The following is a 24,676-nucleotide window of genomic DNA, read 5'->3' on the forward strand; positions in this document are numbered from 1 at the left end:
GCTCAAACGCCTCCGCTGATCTTTCGTAGACTTCGTTGTTGTAAGATGAATTTCTTGATTCTTCGAGCTTCTACAAAATACCAAATTGAACATTTATGAACGATGCAGTGAAAACTGGTGGAATTCGATTCACTGCCGTAAATAAAGCTTATTCACAAGGGCATTGTAAACATACGTGAAACGTGCAGATGCCACCAAAAACGCGACTTACACTAGGACGGTTTGTAAAAGAGATGACCTCCTGTCACTCATTTTAAACACCCGTAAACAGTCGTAAAATAATGGCATCGACGATCTGGTTTACAGATGTTCGATATCCTATACGTTAAACCTCACTGAGACGCCTCACCCGAACTAGTCCTAAAGGCTACTCTTGTTCGTTATCGTTCTGTTAGCACTATGTGTGCCTTCCGAATCATTTCGTTCCGGTTCGTTCTTATGGCACGAATAAAATTACTTGATCCAGACAAGCAGATAGGAATTATTGCAAAACAATTCTTCGCTGAAAGAATACTAATACTGTGAGAATGTGACTACTTGATTGTGATTGTGATTAACAAGTGATCAGTGCAACATTTACACTGGGAAAACTGACTTCTGCATTCCTGCTTTTACTTTTAGGTTTTTGGGTTTACACGATTAACACACCCTGTAAATTTCATTCATCTGCTAAAATGTTGCTTATGCTGTTTCCAGCGTTGACCAATGCACTACCTGCTGTGTATATGTTTTATTGCTGTCTGTTTTGAAATTGTTTTGTTTGGCCCTGATTTCTAGTTCGCGGATAACAAGTAAAACCGTCAAGACATAATTAACTGCTGTTTTCCGCATGTGCGATTCTGTTTAAATTGAGAAAGCCTGTAAAGTTTTCAATACGGGTAATATAAACACTTTTTTCGGGGCAATGTGTATGCGCCAGTGGAGTAAAAGAATTATGCCATAATGTAAGCGAAATATTCGTGAAACAAATAACTTGTTTCTTAGATAATCGTCTCTTTAACCATAAATTTATGAACCTACACAAATATCATACGCTCTTAAAACTCTTTTAAAAACGATCAGCTTATGCCCCTTATGCTTTGCTTATGCTCTGCGGTTCTGTATTTCGATGGCGAGCTGAACAAGTCAAAGGAACCTTCGAATTGTTTTGAAAAAGTACAGCGTAACTTGAAGACATATGTGTGTGGTATTTGTGGTAACTGATTTTAGGTAGAACTTGTACTTGAAACGAAGAAATGTGTATTTAAGTTATTCCTATAAAAGTTATATCTGCTCTCTTCGTGGCGGATTATGTACCGACTGTATGTAAACCGTGTATAGCGTTTTTTAAGGTAATTACTCGAATACCGCACTGATCGCTTTTTTTATTTTTTCTCACAGCTTAACCGCCCAGATTTAGTGAGTTACAATGCGGACCCGGTAGTGTCGCCCACTTTCCACAGATCTACTCGGCAACCCGATCAGCTTATGCGCATCGTCAAGCATGAAGGTTTCATACGCTGGACAAATCACAGCTAGCACCGTCGTTCAAAATACTCATAGTTACTCGTAAACGACATTACTTTGTACACAGACGTACTTTCGGCAGAAAAAAAAGAAGATGGGGAACGAGTTGTCACCACATTGTTACGCTGTTTCGCTCGGTGAACGTAATCCTGTTTTAGCGATTGTTAACGACTTGTGAAGCGCTTTTATGTTGAAAATCCAGTTAGTAGCTGTGCTGTCCGGCTTGTTCCAATATTTTGGCTTCGAAATTGTGCGACGCAAGGATGAAAGTTGATAAAGCCGTGTGCACGAATGGCACCCTCGGTGATCTGGGGCGGGCGATTCAGTTTGAGGCCGTGTTCTCGACATTGGTCGAGAATAAAATGTTGGCGATCAAGCGTGAGTGTGAGTTCAAGAAGCGGCACAAAAAATCACGGCTCCTGCGCAAAGCCGTTTTCAACCGCAAGGTAACCACCGCCTGCTGCCATCAATCGGTAACTACATCTGCCAGCGGCAGTATCTCTGCTGGAGATCCCGATGGCACCAGTGAGCCAGATTATGCCGATCGTAATGGTGCACTGGCTGAGCACGCCTCCGGATCGGCTGCTGGATGGCGAATCTACGAGAGTGAAGATCGGAGAGCGAATGGGGCCGCTTCGTTAGCGATCGATAATTCCCTTATCAGCGATGACGCCGACGAGGTGATCGTTGAAATCGGCGACCTTTCGTCGTTGGTGGACTCCGATGGCAATGTGGTTGTGACGACGAATGCGGTTGACTCAGCCCGTCGGTTCCAGGCGGACATTCCCAGAGACGAATGTTACTCACCCAGCCTAGTACGTGATAATCCGGTGTCGACCGCCGTGAACCTAACGCCTACGAGCTCCGATAGCGGTCAACCGTCAAACGCAGATGTGCGGACGAGAGAGTCAACTGTGATCAAAGCAGGCGTGCCTCCGCAACGGAGCGATCAAAAGACTACAACGAGAAAACCGTCGGTGTTCGAGCCTATTTCAATCGAAATAGAACACGAATCGTTTGATCTCAACGATAGTGCAACGAACGTGGCGATGGAGCTGGACGGGGTCAGGGGCGGTGTGTCGGGAAAACGGGGAAGCACTGCCTCCGAGCCGATATCGATCATCAAAAACTCGGTGCAGCAACACGCCACTGCTGCTTCTGCCGCTGGTTATCGATTCGGTACGGGTTCGTACCTGTCACCCGGAAGTGCCGTCAATCGGCTGCGTTTGCTGGAAGCTAAGTCGATAAGCGCTCAAAACAGTCCGATACTGCGACGGCAACGGACAGGTACGGAGGGCCGGCACCTGACATTCAGCCCCGCAACCTATCGGCAGCATTCGTCGACGAAAACGAGTGCCATAGAGTGTGATAGCTCCCTAATGGATCTCAGCAAGGCGGAAGCGAACCATTTGCAGCACCTGCAGCAGCACCAACAGCACTACAACTCCACTGTGATAGTGAAGGAACAGAAGCTAGTGCCGGTGGCTGGTGACGGCCGGCGTACCGCGCGTGGTGGAACCACCAAAGCGACACAGTTACTAGGAACTAATGGCGGTAGTAGTAGTAGCGCTAGTATGAAAAACAAATTAGCACAAAAAAATTGTAACAATCACAGTGCCATTGCGGACGATGACAATACCGCGATCGGAGAACCCATGGCAGAGTCTCCATCTACTCTAGGATTCATTGAAAGCTTTAATCAACTGACGGCATCCAACCTAGCTGTGATAGCAACGCATACCGCACGTCAATCACCGCCGGTTAGTGATACGGTTAAGCTGCAACATTGCCGACGACCGCCCAGGGGCACCACAACGTACTGTTCCGTTGGCGAGCTGAACAAACCCCACGTCCAAGACCCCTCTCCTTCCGCGTCGCACAAGCTTCCGCCGCCTGCGTACTCCTCGATGGTGGACGAAACCGTGAGCACCTCGATGGTCAAAACCGCGGAACTGGCTAAGTCTATCACCAACTTGGCTCGCGCATCGGGCAGCCAACGGCACCGCAAGGAGAGCGATTTCCTTCGACAATCAAGTTGTAACGTTGAGCTACACCACGGACCTACTACCTCCGGTACCGTCACCGGTGTACCATCCCAAGTCGCGCCGGGTAACAGTTGCCACGCGCAGTGCAGCCGCAGATCGAACGCGAAAGAACATCACCATCGCAAGGGCAATGGGGCCGGCAGTTACGGTTACGGCGATTCCTCCTACATAATGGGCTACGACGTGAACGAAAGCGACGAAGACAAGCTAAACAAAAGGAAGTACAGTAAGTAGAAAAAGGAATGGTGTGCTTAACGCGCAATAGTTTCAGTAGTGCCCTACGTATCTCCAACCTTTGCCCCCCTTTGTACGCACTACTTGTTCTTGTTGTGTACTCCACGTTAAGGACCCTTCTCCCGTTACGTTGCTGCACACATATCGCGAAGCCACCACCGAAAGCCCAATTCTGCAAGATTCGATGTCACTGGAACGGTCGATGTTCTCAAAGTAACTTTTTTACTCATCCTCCTGTTCTAGAATATTTGAAACGATGCTCTGATCCCGTCATTGTGTTCCCAACGACCAGTGGCAGCGGTGGTAGTGGCGGCGGCAGCGGCCGCGGCGGCGACGGTGCCAGTGGACTGCAGCACTGCATCCTTAGTCGTCCACCCAATCAGCTTATGTAAGTGTTGCTCACATTTTCCGTTTTGATAATATTGTTTTTATCATAACAATTTTAAAATTTATTTAACTAAATTTAAATGACTCATCCATTAACGTTAGAAATTTGTTCTCTTGATGAACTGGGAATACTAGTCATCAATACTACGTTTGGATTGTATATTGGCGACATTCCACCGGTTGAGCTCGATTCTCCAGTGGCGTGAAGTCAAAGTAGCTTCAAAACTTTGCACTATTAGAAAGTTGTACAACACCGTCCAACATACGGATATTACGACAGCGACGACTGTGGAGAGCTCAATTGAGTTTAAAAAGAATAATAATGGATATAAACCAACATCAGTAAACAAATTTTCTCCAGTTTTCAGCTTTTCGCGGCGTAATTCTTTTTTTGAAAATAAGTTAATTTATGGACATTCTTTTTCTCTTTTCATATTGATGTCTACTTTTCTACTCGTCGCAACGAAATGCACGGGGCATTGCAGCCAATTTCCTTACGACGAAGACTTGATGTACGATATTTCGATGCAAATGGAGTCAGACTGTCACGGTGAACTTGATTCGATAGTGTCTGAGAAGAAGAAGAAACACAAGCACAGGTAAGAAGTGCCTCTACGTGCCGTTATTTGAGATTCTAAGTCGCAACACCCAGTCGAGCAACGGAGGTTAAGTTAACAAATGAAATTCGATGATACGCCGAACATCCCCCGCATTGGAAAACCTTGGACAACAATAGTAGCATAGGAAGGCCTGAATTCTGCTACGTCCACTTGTAGAGCTCTTCACTCAAGAGGATAGTCATGTATGCTAATAAGCGCTCCCTAGAGTAGTCTCAGGGGTCTCTCTTCAGCTATATCACATTGCTTGTAATATGAGACTGTTGTCATTTCTAATCAGAATAGATCTCTTCAGACATGCATACGTTCTAGGACACCGCTCAAGTTGTGCTCTTACTGTGTACAAGCGAACCGTTGTCAAGTTTTATTTCATGATATTTTTTTATCCTTCGTGTTGTTTACATTCCTTTTGGGGGCGATACATCACTGGATGGATGGCAAGCAGACATCATCATCACCATCATCGGCACTGTAAGAAAACACGACATAAAAAGCGAAAAATCCTAGTACACGATTTGGACGACCAAAGCGTGAAGGTAAGATAGCAGCTCAATGTATCTCAAAGGGCCCTTGTATTCCGAATGCATTCTTTGTGCACTGTTTTATCACCGTAAATAGTGTACACCTACTTCCAAGTCATCCTCATCAAACAGTATGTTGATGGAAGATATTGTTGTTTTATTTTCATTTACAGGTGATAGACCCCGACGATCTGCCACAACGTGCCCGCTGGACGATCATAGCGACTGCTTGCTTACTGCTAATTATGTGCCTACTACTTGTCGGAATCACTCTGCGAATGGCTCCTATTATTGATGATATGGGTAAGTTGAAGGAGCTACTACTCCCCTGTAGCCGTTACGTACCTTAGTAACTCGCATACCAGACACTGCGTGGAATACAACTTGCCCACCTCGAGTCTTCACTCCAACTGACGGTTTGGGCCATTAGGAAAGCGTTTCGAATTTCCCGACATCCGAACGGTAAATGAGAAAAGAGCACCATCCGCCGGAAATGTGAGGTGGCAGCGGCCATGCGCTTGCGCTGACCCATCGCTCTCCCAGCGTATTCCCACATGTCTGCTCACGAATCATTCGCATCTTCTCATATCCAGGGAAGTTCTCTGATTTATCGTTTCCTCTCGGGTTTGTGCCACGACCGACACAGATTTCATAGTAGAGAAATTAACTTTTCCGAAGGCAATACGGTCTCTCGTGTTCGCCAATCATTGCGGTCTATTATTTGCCTTCTGTTCATAATGTGGGATGAATGCACCGCAAATGAGTTTGGTGGATAGAGTGCCGACGAACATCGCGTGACAATGAAAGGAACATTATACAGTCAAACTGCAGGGTGACCGTCTTATCACCTCTTTTGGAATACCTTTTTGATGAGGAGCATCCTATTCTCAACTTGTATGCTGTGATTTGTGACGGTAGTCGATTCGTTGGGCTTGGATTACAAATTTACTAAACCACTTTGAATGCTGCCAGAAATATGTTTAGATTATATGATTGTAATTTTTTGAACGCCGCTTTTCTTACGAATGAAAGAGAAAAGGCGTCCACCCGTTACTGATTTGTTGAGAATTGCATATGGTTTTGATACTGACTAGTTAGATGCCGAATGTGACCGACAGAAGTCGATAAAGTCAGTTCGACATAAGTCGACATAAGGGGGGTAGGGGCTTTTTTCATTCAAAAAGCATAGTCGCAAAACCAGCTATTCGATTTTTTATCTTCCTAGATAGCTTCTTTAATGAACGGCTGGTGGCAAATGCCTGGCCTTTTGCGTTCTGATTGGGTGGAATCGCCTATATCCTGTGAGCCGCAAATCTGATAACCATTTTTAATGATGATTCCTCTTTCATCAGTTCGCATTGATCAAAGCGAGGTCATTCGGGAACGTGGCCAGAACCTAGCAAGGACATTATCCAAAAGAACTTCCTTTTCAGACAATGTCTGCTCAAATTAATAGACGCATGCTCTAAATCACTGTCCTGTAGTTGTAGTAGTAAAACTTGTCTTAGTGCAAAAACCTAAACTATGTACAGTTTACCGACTAAATAGGGTTCTCAAAATGGAACGAGCTCGGAGAGCCAAGTTTAAGATTACTTTTATTAACTTGTTTTAAATAATTTTAAGTTTCTGTCTATGTGATAAGGTATATTTTAGTCAAATTAATAATGCATCAAAGGCCTTACTGTCAAATTTACTGTTGGTATGTAAAATAAGTAATTTGATCTTCAGATCCCATTCTGATTTTCTATATATGAAGGGGTGTCATCAATATCTTCTCACTATTTAATTGTGTTTCAAAATTAAATCTTTGGTCTAAGTTTCCTCCTAAATACTGACTAGCTTCAGGGTATTTCAGTGTTATGCATAGAAAAACTAGAGGCTTTTTTCATCGTAGGTAGGGTGGACAGCAAGACATTGAAAAGAGTTGAAGTAAGCACGCGACCTTGCGAACCTCCAGTAGTAGGTGAAAATACTCACAAGTCACTATGTTGTTCGAAATATTAATGTTCTGCATGAATGTTCTGCAGATGACGCATGAAACTGTTACTCCTAATTCTGAAGTCTGTTAGGAAACAAAAATAAAATCTACCAGCTATTGGGTACATACCTGAAAAAAGTACACCAAGGTTTGTGCCAAAAGTATGTGGACCTAGATGAGCCCTCTATTCTTTCATATTTCTTGTAAATTGCAGCAATAAAACATCCTTAAATAGCCCTTAAATTAGGACTGTGGTTTGCAGTACTTGACTTTGCGAACTTGTAAGCAGGGGGGGAGTAATGATACAACAACGAGTTTTCTATCCCAGCCTCGTGCTGGTATTTTAAATTTAATGGTTACTTCAATCGCCACTTCGCAGCGATTTGTGAGCGGCTATAAAAATAAGAAAAGAAAGATTTGCCTCCCAGCGTAGCTTGGGGTTTTCTCTACAGACATCAACAATCTCGGCTTGCATGGGGCTGTCCGATTCCGTACGGTGTTTAACAGATTATCGTCTTACTGCATTGCAATAGCTTCATTATTCTCATCCATCCTAATAAAAATATCTGTCAATCCGGATTAATTTTATTGCCAAACACCGAAATCTGTGATGAAAAAGCAACCACTTTTAGGATCACTTTTCATCAGCTGAGCAACGTCTGGTATCAAATTGAGTTTAATATGTGTAACGACCACAAGCGGATTGTTTGCACACTATCACCATGTAGTTGCCTCGCAAAGTGAATCCCATCCAACCAACGCTCTATTCAGTGCACTCCCCATGTGGCAAATTTCGTTACAGTTCCAGGAATACGACACCATCAGTTCCTTCGAGTGTATAATCGATACGAAAGACCAACAGGACACTGGGAACCCCGTTGAGAGCGAAATGAAAAACCATGTCGTGATGGTTTTATCGTCATCATCCCGACTCTTGATTCGTTCGGAAACGGCCTAAAGAGGGCAGAAAACGTTAAAAAGAAAAATTGCACAAACGGCTTCCGTCGCGACTTTGTGTACCAATATCCGTGCATTTAAAGCATCCTTCAAAATCATCTTTGCTCTCCTCTAGCGATAAAAGCCTGCGAATAGTTCAAGTGTCAAAGAAGTGTACCGACGAGAGCCGGCACTGGCTTTGTGGTTCACTAGTTGATCGACCACCTGTTTGAATATTTTCCGCAAAACGTTCTTGGCTGTACCGAACTTTTTTTGTCGTCTGATGTAGAAAAATAAAATCAACCCCATAAAGAAAACCAAGACCCAAATCTGGTAGGGCCGGAGAAAAGCAAAAACCAGTTTGCGTGCCCAGACTTCCCGTGGCTTATTACACGGACGGACCCGCACGGACAAACTTACGGAGGGATGAAAATGTTTTTGGGCTATTTTGATGCTACTTTAAATGTACTTAACCAGACCACTAATATTTGTTAGTAACAGCAAAACTAAATATCCTCACGTAGGCCACTTTTTCACAATTAATAGTTATTGAACTTTTCCATTTGAACCAATAAGTCTAATAATTGAAAGCAAATGCTGCGAGTAACCTAGTCTCTGAAGTTTCAGCATGGTACAATTCAATTGTAACATTCTAAAGTTTTCTTCTGGTACATGCGTATTTATTTTTTTTCAAGCACAAAACAAAGTTCCAGTACTTGCATGTCTGGGAAAGAACATGGCTCCGATTGATTATTGTTCATTGATGGTAAGGCTGCTTCCTTTAACAACCCCCTAAGGCTCCAGATTCCAGTTGCAACTTATTGCGCGCCGGGCTCAACAATTCATTAATTTAAAATCAAACCTACGCTTAAACACGCGTGTAGGGGTGACAGAAAGCTCCAGTCAATCGAAATAAATGGAAATGGCCCACACCACAAGAAAAAATCCCATTTACGGTGTTCGAATGTGCCGAATTCGGTTTTACTGGAATTCGGTGTAAGTGACGAACAATTTCGAAGGTACGGAGTGTAACGCCGCTATATTTTAAAGCCGATTGAGATAAAATTAGAATCAATCGAAAACGAACGTCCTTTAACGGAACGAGCGTCATGGAACCCCTCAAATACCGATCCGATCAGGAATGGAATGTGGAAAACGATTTAATTGACTACACGTTTAAGCAAATTTGTATCGCTGCAACATTACATTACACAACGACCAACATTTTTCTTAGAAGCATATAAGCGTTTTAACATATTACTATAGGGTGGAGCCTGGGACGGCATTGTTCAGTGAGCTCACACTGTTCAGGGTTAGGTGTAGATATATGATTTTACTGACAACTTTTGCTCTCGATCCATGTTAAAAGTTACATTCGTATTTATAGTACGTGTTTCAACGATATCAGCGTCAGCGGTTAAAGATTTACAGTACACCCAGTACATCGTCTGGTGTTATCCTACACTACGGTTCCCCCCTTCGTCATGAGCAAAAAGATGCATGGAAAGAATTTCGAGTTTCCGGGCAAAATGTGCGAAAAAACGTTAAAGATCAGCGCATCAACGAGAGCCAACAGGCGAATTCTTGTGCATCTAATACGACAGAAAGAATGCTAAATTTTCAAAGTACGTGAAATGACAACCATTTACAGAGAAACTGAAACAGCTCTGAGGAAGTCAAGAAAGTTGCATCGGCAGTTGCCATTACATGCTAACTCGGTCGGAACAAGTACCTTTAAAACTGTCGGTCAAAGTTTCCGTTAATTTCAACTGAAGTTGTTTCAACTATGTTGTTTTGGTTATGGAATTATATTTAGTTTGTTTTTTTACTATTTTGCGTACTTTAATAACACTGCATTGATCAAATTTGCGTGACTATGGAACATTGTTGTGTATATATGTATTTTACGCTGCAGGCTGGGGCGGCACACCAATAATTAAGTTTTCGTAAAAAGCTTACGGGCGGGAACTTTTCGGAGGTGGTAATTTCTCTTCTTGTGATACACGAAGTATGACACTAAGCTTTGCGATTATGCATGCATTTTCTCTGTTGATCCATTCCAGTCAGGCTCGAAATTGAACCGTAATCGCTATTTATTTAAATTTGCACCCACGTGACGTAACAGCAGACAGGCAGATCTTAAAGTTAAAACTTCGTTTAGATGACCATCACAAAGTTAACGATTCGTTCCAAGCCAATTTGTCGTCGGTGACAAGCACTACGGGCGTTGCGGTTTTGCGATTTCTCCCGGGATCAATTCAAAATTTGAACCTGTCAACCTGCATACGTTGACACTTACAGGTCTTTATCGTTATGCAATCGAAATACCATTTAGTGTTAACCATAGCTACTTGAATTGACAAGTCAGTAGAAGTAGAAGGACAGCAAAAGGACATCAAGCAATGTGTCCCCCCTAAAACTGACGGTCGTTTGACTGGCGTCTGATGGGCGTACATATGATAGTCTGATACGGGATCATAGAAGTGCTCTAATCATCGTCACCCACGTGCTCATCGGAGATGCTATCAGTGGCTCAGCGACATGAAGCCCCGTTGGCCCCCGTTGGTCGTTCGGAGATATCCGGAAACCTCCTGTCGTTTTCAGTTTGGCGACCGTCCCAAGGAAACGTAAAGTTTATATAACCATATTTCACTCAGCGTGGAGCTCAGATGTGCCGGCTCATCGGGAGCCGCTCATTTTCCTTCCAGTGAATCCATCCAGGTTCACGTCCATCGTCGCGAACGGTAGCATCGCTCACCCACACTGTGGGGAAAACCGGTCACGTGGGAAGCCTCTCACCACGTCCACGAAATGGGTGTGTTTGGGCACTCTTTGTGATATGCATAAGCGTATGCGTGTGGTTCAGCTCGCACGGCATGCAGAATTATTTATACGGCAAATTGTTGCGTTCGCCCGTGCAGTCGGCGGTCGCAGTTGCAGTTCGGAGACACAAAATGGATCACCCACCGCAGACTGCACCGGTTCCCTACACACGAGCAATTTTTATGACGTAAAGAGGCGGACTTTCCGCAACACGAGAAATATGTGCGTGATTAGTCGATTCTATTGCGTTCCCTACTTTTCCACACCTTCTTTGTAGTCGGCCGTCTAGAGAGGTTATCGTAAAGGGGTTACTACACCTGTAGTTTGTTTTTTTCCTCCAAAACAAACATCCTGTGAATAAGTTCAGTTACTAAACCGTACCTTTCTGTAGGCTAGTTGATTGTAGAATTTTTTCAAAAATCCCAACCTATGTAGGGGGAAAAAACAAATGCAATATAATATGACATTAATCATTGAGAGTTCTCTCTGATTTCTTAACAGCCGAGTCTTAGCGGCATGATTAAACAAACAAAATACAATCAATGGGGCTTTATTGATAATTTCATTCTCACACATACACACAAACATACTGACCACCCATGTCGTTTGTGACAAATGTACAGATCTTTTGGGCTTACAAAGGGTGTGTCAAGCAGTTAAATGGCCTTGAGCAGGCATCCCGACCCCTGTACGTGGCTAGAACAATGTATTTTCTGGCATTACAAAGCATTGTCGGCACGTACCCGTTGCCGGTGAAGGATCTCCACAAGCCGAAAAGTGAAACGTACCAGGCGCCTCCATTGAATGAGCATTTTAGCGCGTCGTTGGTCACTTTTGATTGATTTATGTAATGTGTTTGCCGCGAAGAGAAATATCATACGTTTGATACATACATCGGGAAAAAATAATGCTTTCGAACATTCAACAACTGTTTCCGTATGATATCGTTCAACGGGAGATTAGCTGTAACTTACAGGCAAGACACATATTCCGATCTTTTATTGCCTTGTGCAGTGTTTAGTGTTCAGTGCGTTTGCGCCAGTGTGCGTGGTTGATTATGGTATAGCCATTTTTAGGTTCGCATGTTGGGCGGACTGGCCGTCCGTTGAGTGTCTGCTGTTCGGTTTTTGTAAATAAAAATAATCCCATCAGACAACAGGGCTCACTGGTACACAAACGCCGTTTTACAACCCGTTGCTGAGCAGGCTACTACCAGGGGCAACATTTTAATGCCCATCCCGGGGATGGCATGGCATCACTAGGGCGCCGTAAGTCTCTGTTTGGCGATTTGAGAATGGTTCCGAATGCCACAGACCACACCATCTGTATGGGCGCATTAATTATCTACCGGTCAACAGGTCACATGGTCACGGCGAGCACGGCTGGCACTCAGCAACCACCCTGATGATGCTCGCGCGTTCGCTGATAATACTTTGCGAAACGGCTTCCGAAGAACGCCTTCGGCACAGAGCTCCGAAGGGTTGTAATGTGGTTGTCGGTAGGATTCGCAGGTTCGCCTAACGCCTAAAATTGCGAAATTGAACGCGTTTCACTGGAAGCACTCGCCTCTCGGGCGGCGCGTGAGCGCATGATAAACCCTGAAACGTATTTTCCGTGCCGTGCCCGAACGCTGAGGGTCATTGATAAACCACTCACCGCGGGCCGAAAGGATCTCAGCGATTCAACATGTTCAACATGTTGCTTCTTCGAGTAGCTCAATGATTGCATCTTTTCAGTACTAGCTTGAAACCAAGAGCGTACAGATACCCGTTTTAGACTATTACAACGTAAGAAAAGGGCCCCGAGAAGGTGGCAACTGTTGTGTAGGCTGTGTTGAATTTTGCCCCTGTTTTAGCCTTTGCCCTGCGTTACGTGGCTGTGGGTGTGGAGCAAACCACTGAAAAGTCACAAAACACAATAAGGAACGCTTGTTCAAACTCGTGGTACAACACCCTACCGCGTCGTGTGGTGAGCGGCGCGAATCCTCGACAGTTCAAACAGAAAGCACTATTGATAGATAGTGAACGGAAATCAACAGACTATTGGCAGTGTTATCGGCCAGTGCGCTCGGTTGGTTGGTTGTTCCAGCAAACAGTGGCTGATGGCGTCGTGTGTCGTGCGATCGTGACCATGATCGAAGCATTCCGTCGCCACGGTGCTATGATTCCACTCTCCTAGGATACAAAGGGAGAGAAAAAGGCGTGTTACACAAAAGCAATACCTGGAAACCTGTGCTACAGCGCTCGGTTGCTCGTGTGTTAGTGTACGGTGGCGGTTGGTTCGTTAATTACTTCACTGGGCTCCTACAATGGGCGTACTTGGCGTAATTCGGGTTGCACTACTCTACGGATGATAAATGAAAATACATCAATATAATGAGCTTCTCCCAGCTCCGGATATGGCGTATGAAGGGTTTTTTTTCTGTTTGCTCGCGAGTTTCTAAATTTAACAGTCGTGTAAGTGCGCTACCCGTGCTAAGATATCCGCTGGCCAGACGGTACCACTTGCCCAAAACTGGCCATCATCAATCAGCCTGCATTTTGATTTTGGCTCAAGTTTATGAAAAACAACGTGAGAATTTCGGTTGGAATGTTTACCACGATGCTGCGAAACTCTCTCTCTTTCTCTCTCTCTCTCTCTCTCTCTCTCCATCTCTCTCTCTCTCTCTCTCTCTTTCTCTGATAACTAAAACTGGCTTCTAAAAACTCATCGGAATGCCCAAAACCAGCCAAAGTGTGCATAACGGTTCTTGTAACGCCCGCCCCAGATCACAAGGCTGTTTGAAATCGTCTCTGCCGTGGAAAAGGCGGCTGGATTCAGCAGCAGTCGGGCTTAAAACATCGCCGTGTCGGTTGTTGTACACTGTTCCATTTTTATTAATCCCTCCCCTGTCGCCATAGGACAGCTTAACGGGACAAAACGGATATGGTCTATCGCAAATGACAGAAGAATTAGTTCGTGCGCGAGAAAAAAGTGGATGGCAAATAAATATCACACTACAGAGCGACGGGCACGCTCGCACACAACGACCGTGCCGACCGTGACAGATAGGTATAATATATCGAGGGAGGAAATGCGCACAATCATTCGATTGTTGGTGGTGATCAACGGCAGGCGTGTTTAGTGAGCCGAACAAAAGGTTCTGCAACCGGCTAAGCGATTGCATAAATTTGCAACGATTAGTAAAAGAAAGCCCCAAAGCTGTACAGTCTATTCTTATACGCAATTTTTCGATCCTTGCTGAATATTACCCTACCATGGAGCGCTGATGAAGACGAATCGGGCGGGATCATTCATGGCACTAGCGTTTGTGCTTAAACAGTTCAACAAACTGGAATGCCGAACGGGTGATTTATGCTGTTGCTGTTGCTGACACTCGCCGTAAAGTACATTAAAATTGAAGGCATCATTCAGAAACAGAAAATCAATGATGTGTTTACCAAGCACTGCTGTGACGGAGCCGAGAAGAGGTTGGCCTTAAAAAAGAGGCCCCAAATGCTCAGTTCTCAGACGTTGTGCTATGCTATGGTGTATGTATGCTCGCTTTTTAAAGATTTCTGTCACGCGCCCATGGTTCAAACAAAATCACTACAACGGCGGCTTTGTTGTGCAGCGAATTCCCAGTTTCACCACGCTGCTATTATGCACCATTGATTAACGTTCCATAAAAGACGTCATTTTGTGCCGCCATTTGTTGTTTGTAAACCCCTACGGCGGAGGGTAATGTATTACAGTGACGAGGCCGCGACTGTAAGGTAAAAGATAAAAATGTTGCCGTTGTTTGATTTACATATGTAATACCCTGCACGCGAACGTTTGTGTTACGTGGCAGATGTTTTTGCATCTTTTAAACAGATTTGTTGTTAAGCTCAAGAGAGTTAAGTAGCGCTCACCGGTGGTGTAAGAAATTTTTCGAATTAGTCTTTAGCCCAATCTGGAGATTGGACATTATACCGATCGGTGCCGAGGATGTATCAATCGTGCTTCGAGGTAAAGTTGCCCTAAGATCTCGATCGAATTTGCCACAAACTTTCGGAAAAATACGCCACGACACTCGCGGGGCGCATATGTCGCCCCAGGATGACGGATGTAACATCGACACGAAATCCTTCGATTGCGGGGTTTTCGTACCAGTAAAAGTGGTCCGACGATGCGATGCCCAAAAATTGGCCAATTTGTTGCAATCCATTAGCACAATTAACAAATTGCGGTGCAACTGCACCGGTGCACTGTCCGTCCGCCGTTTTGCGATCACGTAGAGTGGTTGCGATGTGATACATTTTCGTCCTTCTACCATCAGTCGGGCTCACTAAGTGGAACCATATTTTAAACTTATTCTAACTCCTCGATAGCATATTCGAAACATATTCTAACTCCTTCTAACTCGACTTCAAGTTTTATGCAACTATTGGGCCCCTCAAACAAAACTCAACGCTAGAATATTTCAGTTGTCCCGTGCGTGAGTGTTGCTATCCGGGCAAAGGAATAATCACAAAGTATATAGTTTAGCTGGTTATTTCATTCAAAATTATTAAATTTAAAGCACTCGTCAATAACAATGGTTAGATTGAGAACTTACGCCAGTTTGCCAATTTCGACAACATATTAAGAAACACAAACGAACTTTAAAGGTAGTTGGCTCATTGCCTTTTATCGAATGCAAACGGTACCCTTCGATGCTTGAATTGATGAGTATCATTGCCATAGTTAAGAGCATACCAAACAACAATATAATTGTGTGTTACTATACATTTTGACGCTAATCCTGCAGTTGAAACGCTTTCCAGGCGGACGGAGCGAAAAAGTAGCAACACAAGAAGTTATACTTAGGTGCGATTTTGTTTCGAAAACATGTGAACCTCTTACAATCGAGATCGTTCTCAAGCCGCCTGGCTACCGTGTCTTGATTTTATTTTTGAGCTTTCCCTCTTTTTTCATTGATTTTTGTCTGACATACTTTTTCCCCGGGACGTTTGAAATGTGCTCCAAGCGCATCATATCAGGCCCGGCAATGGCCATGAAATGTGCCTTTCCGGGTGGAACCGAACCGGGATACGGTAAAGGTATCGGCCAGAAACTCATCCTGCATGTGACACATCGTACCCTGCACACCCTGCCCGGACGGTAATCCTTGAAAATTTTGAAACCCACCCTGGCTCGGTATAATGACGTACGCTACTGCCGGTGCCTCGCTGGCCTTCGCCAGCGCCCGCCACCATCCTGCCATCTTTCATTTCAAATTAACAGTGAGCTTAGAAAGATTGGCAGTGCCTCCGACCGCACGAGACATGGTTTCGAAGTGACTGTACAAATGTAGCTTCATGGCCCGGCCGGCAACACGGAAAACGGTGTGGGAAAATTTCTTATGCATAATTGCCGATAAACGTAGCACGGGTTGCGGGATTCGCCGCGTGTAAATCTGGGCAGAAAAGAAATGGGAAATCACTCACTCTTTCCTCCCCTCGAGTGATGCATTTTTAACCACTTCATGAACGTACCGAACGATGTTTGACTGTGGTGGTGGTTCAGGAACCATACCCAACGCCGTCCGTCGTACCATGCATGAGGCTGTAGTTTGTTTTGTTTTTCCATCTTTCCCGGCAAGCGCACTAGGAAAATCACTAACCTAGGGATAAAGGTTCTATTAATAGCCTCGTTACACTACTCCGCACTCCGACGCGACCTTGCAAATACACCGGTCCGGCCCGGAGAGGGTAGCCCGGTTCTGGAACGTCGTGCTTGTAATCGTCTTTCTCTGATTAGTGTTTATACAAACCCTTCAAAAGTCCGGGCTATTGGATGCACTGTGACACGCTGCACACCACACACTGCACACGGCACTGACTGACGGACTGACGGACCTCATAATAACACACTAGGGCGCTCCGTCCTCGATAGGGGAATGACGAAAATGGGTTCACCAGGCTCCACAGTTTTTCCACGTTTTCCGTTCAAACGGAAATGTTGCATAACAGAAAACGGCGTTTGATTTTTGCCTGACATCGATTCGTTCTGGGCGAGGCCCAGCGGGTCCTGGCGAAGCTCTAGACAAATACGAACTATTCATTTGTGGCACGCAAAGCCCTACCTTCCTCTGTCGTGTCCCTGCTTACGGTCTCCGTAAGGTTTGGGCTTCACATTCTACCGCCTTGTGCACGGTCAGCATGACATTGTTGGTTTCTGGGTTTCAGCCTGCTCCGAGAAGGGACGGGGACAATACATCCTCCGCTGCGATCCAGCCTGATCCGGCTACATCCGGCGATGGAGGGATCGAAACTGTGTGACATGTGTGTGACAGTAACGAATGCTCTGCCCCCTCGTTGGCCACCATCCAGGTTTACTGGCCGTACACCAGGAACACTGCCAGGAACAGTGTTTCAAGTCGCGCCGTGAATCGACTTTCATTTTTTTTAAGTTCCCCGCGTTCATCAGTCATGAAATGACTGACCGGTTAATGGCGCAGGAAGATTTGGGTTACCAAGCACTTCAATGGCCAGGCTGTGAGCGTCTTGAAAGAAGAACAATCCAGTTGAATTGCCCAAACGGTGCGGCTATCAACATCAAAAGGTATTGTTGTGTGTGATTCTCGGATTATGCCACCCATCCGTGGCAGGAGTGTCAGATCGCTCCGGCTTCCTGTTGACATCATGACGTAGTAGTAGTAGTAATTGCTGTGAACTACAAAACATTCACCGCCGATTTAAACTCGTCACACGTGTTTCTGACATACGTTACGGACCGCTCTTCTCTGCTCTGGAGATTTTATCTGCTTTTCTACTGGGGTGTTCAATAAGTTCGGAGTCTCGATAACACAGGGCGCTGCTACTCCCTTTTTTTTGCTATATTGGTACACTCTTCATAAAACGTATATGAAGTTTCATTTCAATCAGCCACTTAATTCTTTTTTATAAGCCATTTAATATCGACGTATCACAGTATTTTTTTATAACGGAAAAAATCAAGTACCACGCAGTGATTCGATTTTTATTTTTGGAAGGATTAAAAGCAAATGTATGAACGAATGTTAAAAGTGTATAAGGGTTCTTTGCCTCCAATTAGTACATGAAAATGGGGTGTTACTGAATGCAAATGTGGTCGCAAAAGACTCGGCAACATTTGAAGCGTTTTCGAAAGGATAAAGTGAGTTTTGTGCGTTGATTTCATCACTGCGGACGAGACTTGGGTCTATCACCATGATCCTGAATCAAAGGCAAAAAAGTGTGTGACCCTTGTTCTTCGATTTCGAATCGAGTTCGTGGCCAGAAATTGCCTAAAAAGATGTTAGCATTAGTTTTTGGGAATGCGAATGAAATTTTGCTAGTGGGATTACTTGCAAACTGATAAAACAATAAAATTTCGATTATTGTTGTAACCTCTTAGACCAATTGAAAGAGAAAATTCGTGAAAAAATACCAGCTTTGCGGAGGAAAAAACTCATGCGTTTGAAAGCGTTTTTCATCAAATGATGACGTCATAACACCAGGCTTATGCATTGAGAATCGGACTATTTTTAACAAAAAAAATGTTTATAAAATTTTATTGCAAATTTCTATTTTATTCAAAGTATGATAGCTTTGGAAGCATATTTTGAAACCATTCCTCATTTTAGGGATGGAATTTATAAATTGGAGTCTCGTTGGAACGAAGAAAGGTCATACCGAATCAAGTGTATTTCAAACCGTAAAGATGTATGTTTCTTATCGAGGCTACAAACTTATGGAACAGCCTAGTACCGTGGCCGATCTGTGGCCACATTTCCATGTTAATGAACTGCCGATGATTGCTGAACCAATATTCGGTCGGAGCATCAATTGGGGAAAAGAAAAAGGACTCACCACCTCAATCGAATGTATTTAAAAAAAAAGATGCATAAACGTGCCTAATAACAAAACTTACCTAATACTGTCCGTAACGCATCATAACGTCCCAAAAATTGGTAATGACCGCTACCCGGTACCGTTTTGCTTTTCACAGCCCCAGCCAGCGTTTTGGAAGATTGTATTGTTGCCAGTGTTGCTCACAACCACACAAACCCGAATTCGTAATAAGTGCCATTTAACGTTAAAAACCATTTTAAAAATCAAAAGGCTAGAAACCGTTAAACGTACTCGTGCGCCGTTCGCGTATGTATACACCGCCGGCAGCAGACAGGTGATGGTCCAACGGGAAACTGCGCGCGTCTGCATGGTGACAATAATTATACCAGTTTACATAGGAGAGGCCGTGCGTTTGTAACACTACACTCATCAGGACCGATCAGCCAGTACCGAGCGTGGAGACGCGTCCGTACGTTTTTGCCAAATGAGCGACCTGTCCAGTGCCATAGTCGTCTTCCGAAGTTGTTTAGTAGCGGTGGCGAGGATCGTTACAGAATGGCTGTGCCCTTGTGCCGTCGCTACCGATTTCACACTCCCGCCGCGCACTAGACCGTTCCGGCCGAGCGTGTGAGAAGCACTGAACTCAGTTAACGTTAGCACCTGTTACCGAGCAGCAGCAGCAGCAGCCGTTGCCTCTGGAACGTAGACGTAGCCGGTTTCCTAGCTGCCGCACCAGACCAGCGTCGCCATAGAACCCAAACGCAAAAGCCGTCGAAGCCACCACGCACCGTCTGCGTACGACGAGACGTGGGCACAGCGAAGGCTGATCGGCATGGCCAAAGTTTCCGCCAGCTCCCACCAGGATCCCACGATAATCGATATGATGGAGATCAGTAAAAAGCGTCCACCAAAGCTGAAGTCCGCCGATCGGACCGTGTCGATGCGGATCGACAACTACTCGCCTCGGAGTGCCCCGGCATCCGGTGTCGGCGGCGGCGGCGGCGATCCTTGCGAAGGTGGTTCCGGGTTTGCCGGAGGCAGCAGTCCCATACTGTTGGACAGCAGCCTGATCGTGCACCACAGTCCAGTCGAGCGGGTGTCGCCGGTGGCGATGAAGAAACATTTGCCGGACCCGAAAGTGTTCATCCGCAACGAGGCCTCACCGACGTCACTGAAAGTCGACGATCCCTGGAGCATCGCCCGCAAACAGTTCCGTCGATCCGACACGCTGCACGTGTACTCGCCCTCCATGCACCAGCTGCGCAAGGCTACGTCCTTCCACTCGCGCTCCAACAGTGGCGGCGGCGGCTCCAATCCGGACGAGATCGTGGCCGCGCCCATCATCCGGCACAGCAGCGTGCGGCACACACATATCTACCCGAGCGAGTACCTGGTGAAGCAGGACAGTGCCGGAGCCGGAAGTAGCAGCGCTGGCGGGCTGGCTGGCGGTGATGAGGAGAAAGCGCTCAGCCCGGTGGCTGGCGGGTCCAGCTATCACCACTCGCCGAACGTGGGCTCCAACCGGCGGAACTGCCACATGCACCGGTCCTTCAACTTCGACCAGCAGCAGAAGCGCAACGCCGCCTTCCTGCGGCGCGACTCGGTAAAGTTCCACTCCCTCGGGGACGATATCCCGTCGGAGGTGATCGAGCGGAGCCCGAGGGAGGGCAAAAAGTTTAGCTCGGCCAATGCGTCGCTAGAGAACGAGATCTACCGGTCGCGCAGCAACAGTCGGACGGACAAGAAGGGCGAATCGTTTTCGGACTTTGTCAGCCGCCAGAACAGCAAAAAGTACAACCAGAAGAACAGCACGATCAGCCTGGACCGGGCGCTACCATACGTGGCCGGGAGCGGCGGGGACAGCTTCCGGCGGTCGCTCATGCAGCACTCGAACGTGCATCTGCTCAGTCCGAATCAAACGTTCGGCGACGAGTTTAAGCCGCAAAAGTCACCGCTTTTCGATCAGAAAAAGTCCTACTCGCTGCGCTACAAGAACGGCCGGCAGGACGCGCGGGACAATTTTAAGGCGAAAAAGTCCAAAAGTTTCATCGTAGACCTAGAGCCGCCCCACCCGGCGATCATCAGTGCCACGAGTAGCCCGTACCGGAAGAGCAGCATGGCGTTCACGGCGGACGAGGCGGACAAGATCTACAAGGCATCGCAGAAGCTGTCCTCCAACCTGATGCTGGACGGTGCCGGCCGGGTGGACATATCGCCGATACCGATGGACATTATGGACATCAACTACGGTGTCATCATGAAGACGTACCAAATGAACCGCCAGAAGCTGTTGAACGCCCCGCCCAAGGGGCGCCGAAAATTTGCCGATTCGCGCAAGAAGCTCGAGGGCGGCAGCTTCGACGATGACACCGAGTCGTCCCGGAAGCGGAAGCGCATCGTTTGCTTCGTGATGGGCGTTTTCCTGGCCCTGGCCCTGCTGAGCGTGTTGGCGGTGCTCGTGACGCTGACGCACACCAGCTCGGGCAGCAGCTCGGCCACCCAGTCCAAAACGCAGTACACGTTCGCCCGGGACACACCCATACACGCCATCCCCACGTACATGGTTTCGAAGGACTCGCCAAAGCACTACAACGGAGGCAATTGATGCAGTAACGTTAGTCGCACCAGCTTCCCCCACAGCGGCACGCCGATGCAACGCTGGCAGACACGAGGCAGCGCCGATGGAGGCGGCGGCGGTGCTGGTGAAATGATCCTATGTCTGCTCACGACGCACTACAGTTAGTGACGTCTGGGGCGTCGTCAGGCGCCATCGCCCCCATAGTTGACTACCGATCTCGCGATCGATCGAAGCGACGGCGAAAGGCGACAGCAACTAGGACAACTGCTACAGAACGCTACCGCCTGATCGTAGCTCCACAATATCCAACAAAGTGCCAAGGACGACCCTAACGAGGGCGGCCATATTAAAAAAAAACACACACAAAACAATCGCAGCAAACTGGAGGGCTTACAGCAGCATCCAATGCCAAATTTTGTCGTAAATCGGGCAACGTTTCTCGACGACAACACGGAAATGGGATTGAACTAAACTCGGCGTCGGCTACAGAATTGGCAGAATACTAGAGAGAGAAAAAAAAGCGAAGAACGTTATCGGTCATGCAGGGCATAAGTTTATAGCGACAGCATATTACGCGGATAGAGAGAGAGAGAGAGGATTGCAGTGATGACATTTTGAACGTAGGTCACCTAGCGGCGGCGTTCCTCTGGACCCACTAATCTTAAAGCATGTTAAACACGATGTTTTCGTGAGTTAGTAGTAGTGTTAAAACAATAATAAACGCTCAAGTTGAACATAACAATGGAAGCATAAAACCTACAGCAGTAAAAAAAACAAACAAACAAACTATAACACACAATGATAAACGAAAGGCGCGGCTAGTCAAGAAGACGTAATAAATAAATATTAAAACAAACACACTATAAATGAAAGTATTACACTACGCATAAAAACAGAGCATTCTAATACCGAAACAACTAAATTGCTAACAGCTAACTTTTAAACATCAAACATCTAAAAACAAACATACGGTCAAAAAGTCGTCTTTTAAACAAAACAAAAAAACTATCATAAACAATACAAAACTATAATAAACGAATCAAACCTATAATCAAAAGCACCATTATCGGCGGTATACAAGTAAACAAAGGCAAACAAAGAAAAACAAATAAAAACACAACACACATTATAGTAAAAGCGTGAACATGAATTGGAATGTTTGCTGGTTGTGCGCATTTGCATTGCATCGTGCTGTGGGAACTAAACCTGATAAGTGAACCATTAAAACCTATACAGTAAACTGGAACCGATTGAGTAGTGAAGTCACTTGCCGTTGACAAAGGAGACACACCTAACAATGCCTTAGAGAGGTTCTGACGGGGCAGCTCAGTTCGGTTCGTACCTTTCCCATTTGCATTATGTATGCCATCCACTCCACTGTTCGGCGGGCACACTGTTCCGTTGCGGTTCCTTCTCCGCGCGTTTTTGTGTATGTTTCGACACTGGAAATGCGTTTACAATAATATGTGGCTCTTCCATTACACGAACCAGTGGGGGAGGAAAGCTGTACCTCTTTACGCGCACACACCCACCAATTGTGCAACGAGAATCTCATCACATTCTTAACCGCATTAGTAATATTTAACGAATACTTCAACGCCAGTGGCCTTATGCGAAGGTATAGCACGACCGATAGTGCAATTACACTGTGTGAGCCCTAGGAGACCTAGCAGCACAATCAAAGTCTCCACATTCGGTGCAATCTATTCATTGAACTTTCGAGGAACCCACTTTACCCAGGTAAGATTTTGATGGAGAAGTGATGTGGAAAATGAACCGCAAACATGATTCTTCGAAGCGAGCCCCTCCGTTAAATATCTAATAATGTGCTAATAATCCTTCGCATCAGCCGAAATTCGTCATTGTCGAAAACGAACAACGAAATTAGTCTGGACCATCTTCGAGATGACAAATTGTGATTCTTGCAATTCTATGAAACCTGCAAAACATATAAAGCAATCTAATAGGCCACCGAAAACATGTAAATGTCATCACGTAGCATGTAAACGACCTAGAATCATCATCGCAACTCATCATGATGAAAGCATCTGACCTTCAATAAAGATGCAAATAATGTCTATCCGTTGTCCAGGGCACTTACAAAACGTGGTTCGAACAGTATGAATTTTGCATAAGGTTTGCAAGATAGATTGTTGTAAATGTACCGCACGATACTAACATGAAACATTTTTTATCGCAGTGATTGAAGTACATAAGAGAGTTGAATGGCGAACGTCTCTGCATAGCTCGCCAGTACCTTTCCATTAGGGATCCAATGCATAATTATCTAATAATTTTTGGGCAAACTGTGGCGTGGCAACTTCAAAGAAGTCCGCTGCGTGCGTTGTAGCATGGAAATTAAATTGGTTTCTCTGTCCGCTGGTCTGTTTCGAGAAGAGTAACCGGATAAAAGGACTAGTTAAATTGACATCATCAACAATTGATGTGGGCGACGAATAGTGGACCTGTACCTAAAGTAGCGTATTTGGTAGCACAAATCAGCAGGGATATAAAAACCGTCGAAACCCGGACCTCCCGGTCACATTAACTCCTTAAGTCAGTCCAGGCCAGAGGCTGACAAAGTGACGTTGAGGTTCTTAGTGCAGAGGTCTTCTGTCGGATTGTACTTCCCAAATACCGCCGAAGCACTTGGGGATTTCTATAACTTCTACACATGTTATTTTTCTGATCTTCTACTGTAGCTCGTAATTTAATATTTTAATTAGTAATTGGTTGTACTACCTTGACCAAAGTGTTGGGGGAAGCCACTCGAACTAGATACCGACCGCTGCTACGCACCTGTGAACGGCAACTTCTCAAGCTCTACCTCTACTTACTTATTGCTCGTTTCAGTACGCCAAGAGAACGAACGACTTATGCGCGAGTCCCTCGACAGGGCGAAGATGATCAAAAACTACACCGAGTACAACAGGATGATTGGTGGCGACGAAACTCCTTAACGATTTATGATCCACACGATGCCGCGCACGCATTGTTACACTTCATAATTCAATTATAATACTCCTCCGCAAGCAGGAGCGTCTTGGGCAATCATTGGAAAAGACCTTCATCCATCATTCGGCGCTCGTGTATGGCAGCTGAGTACGAGACTCGACAAGACCATCGAAAGTACCCGTCGCTAGTCGCTACGGTTCACCAGGTGGCATCGCTCTTAGGCAGCCGGTAAAGAGATCGCAACTGTCGAAAGCACTTAATGAAAACTGCCGTTTTCAG

General features: G+C 45.7%; 2 protein-coding genes across 2 annotated transcripts; both read left to right on the top strand.

Annotated features, from left to right (window-relative positions):
- Positions 1-1,769: 1,769 nt before the first annotated feature.
- Positions 1,770-24,402, top strand: LOC131215333 (uncharacterized). The gene is made up of 7 exons (XM_058209721.1): positions 1,770-3,584; positions 3,636-3,777; positions 4,029-4,173; positions 4,658-4,771; positions 5,232-5,325; positions 5,484-5,613; positions 24,296-24,402. The coding sequence occupies exons 1-7, from the start codon at positions 1,770-1,772 to the stop codon at positions 24,400-24,402; spliced, it is 2,547 nt and encodes an 848-aa protein (XP_058065704.1).
- Positions 19,697-21,469, top strand: LOC131216820 (uncharacterized). Its single transcript, XM_058211399.1, has one exon. It carries the CDS (start codon positions 19,697-19,699, stop codon positions 21,467-21,469), a length of 1,773 nt encoding a protein of 590 aa, XP_058067382.1.
- Positions 24,403-24,676: the final 274 nt, after the last annotated feature.

Source organism: Anopheles bellator, chromosome 1 (genome assembly GCF_943735745.2).
Source record: "Anopheles bellator chromosome 1, idAnoBellAS_SP24_06.2, whole genome shotgun sequence".
NCBI classification, from domain to species: Eukaryota; Metazoa; Arthropoda; class Insecta; order Diptera; family Culicidae; genus Anopheles; species Anopheles bellator.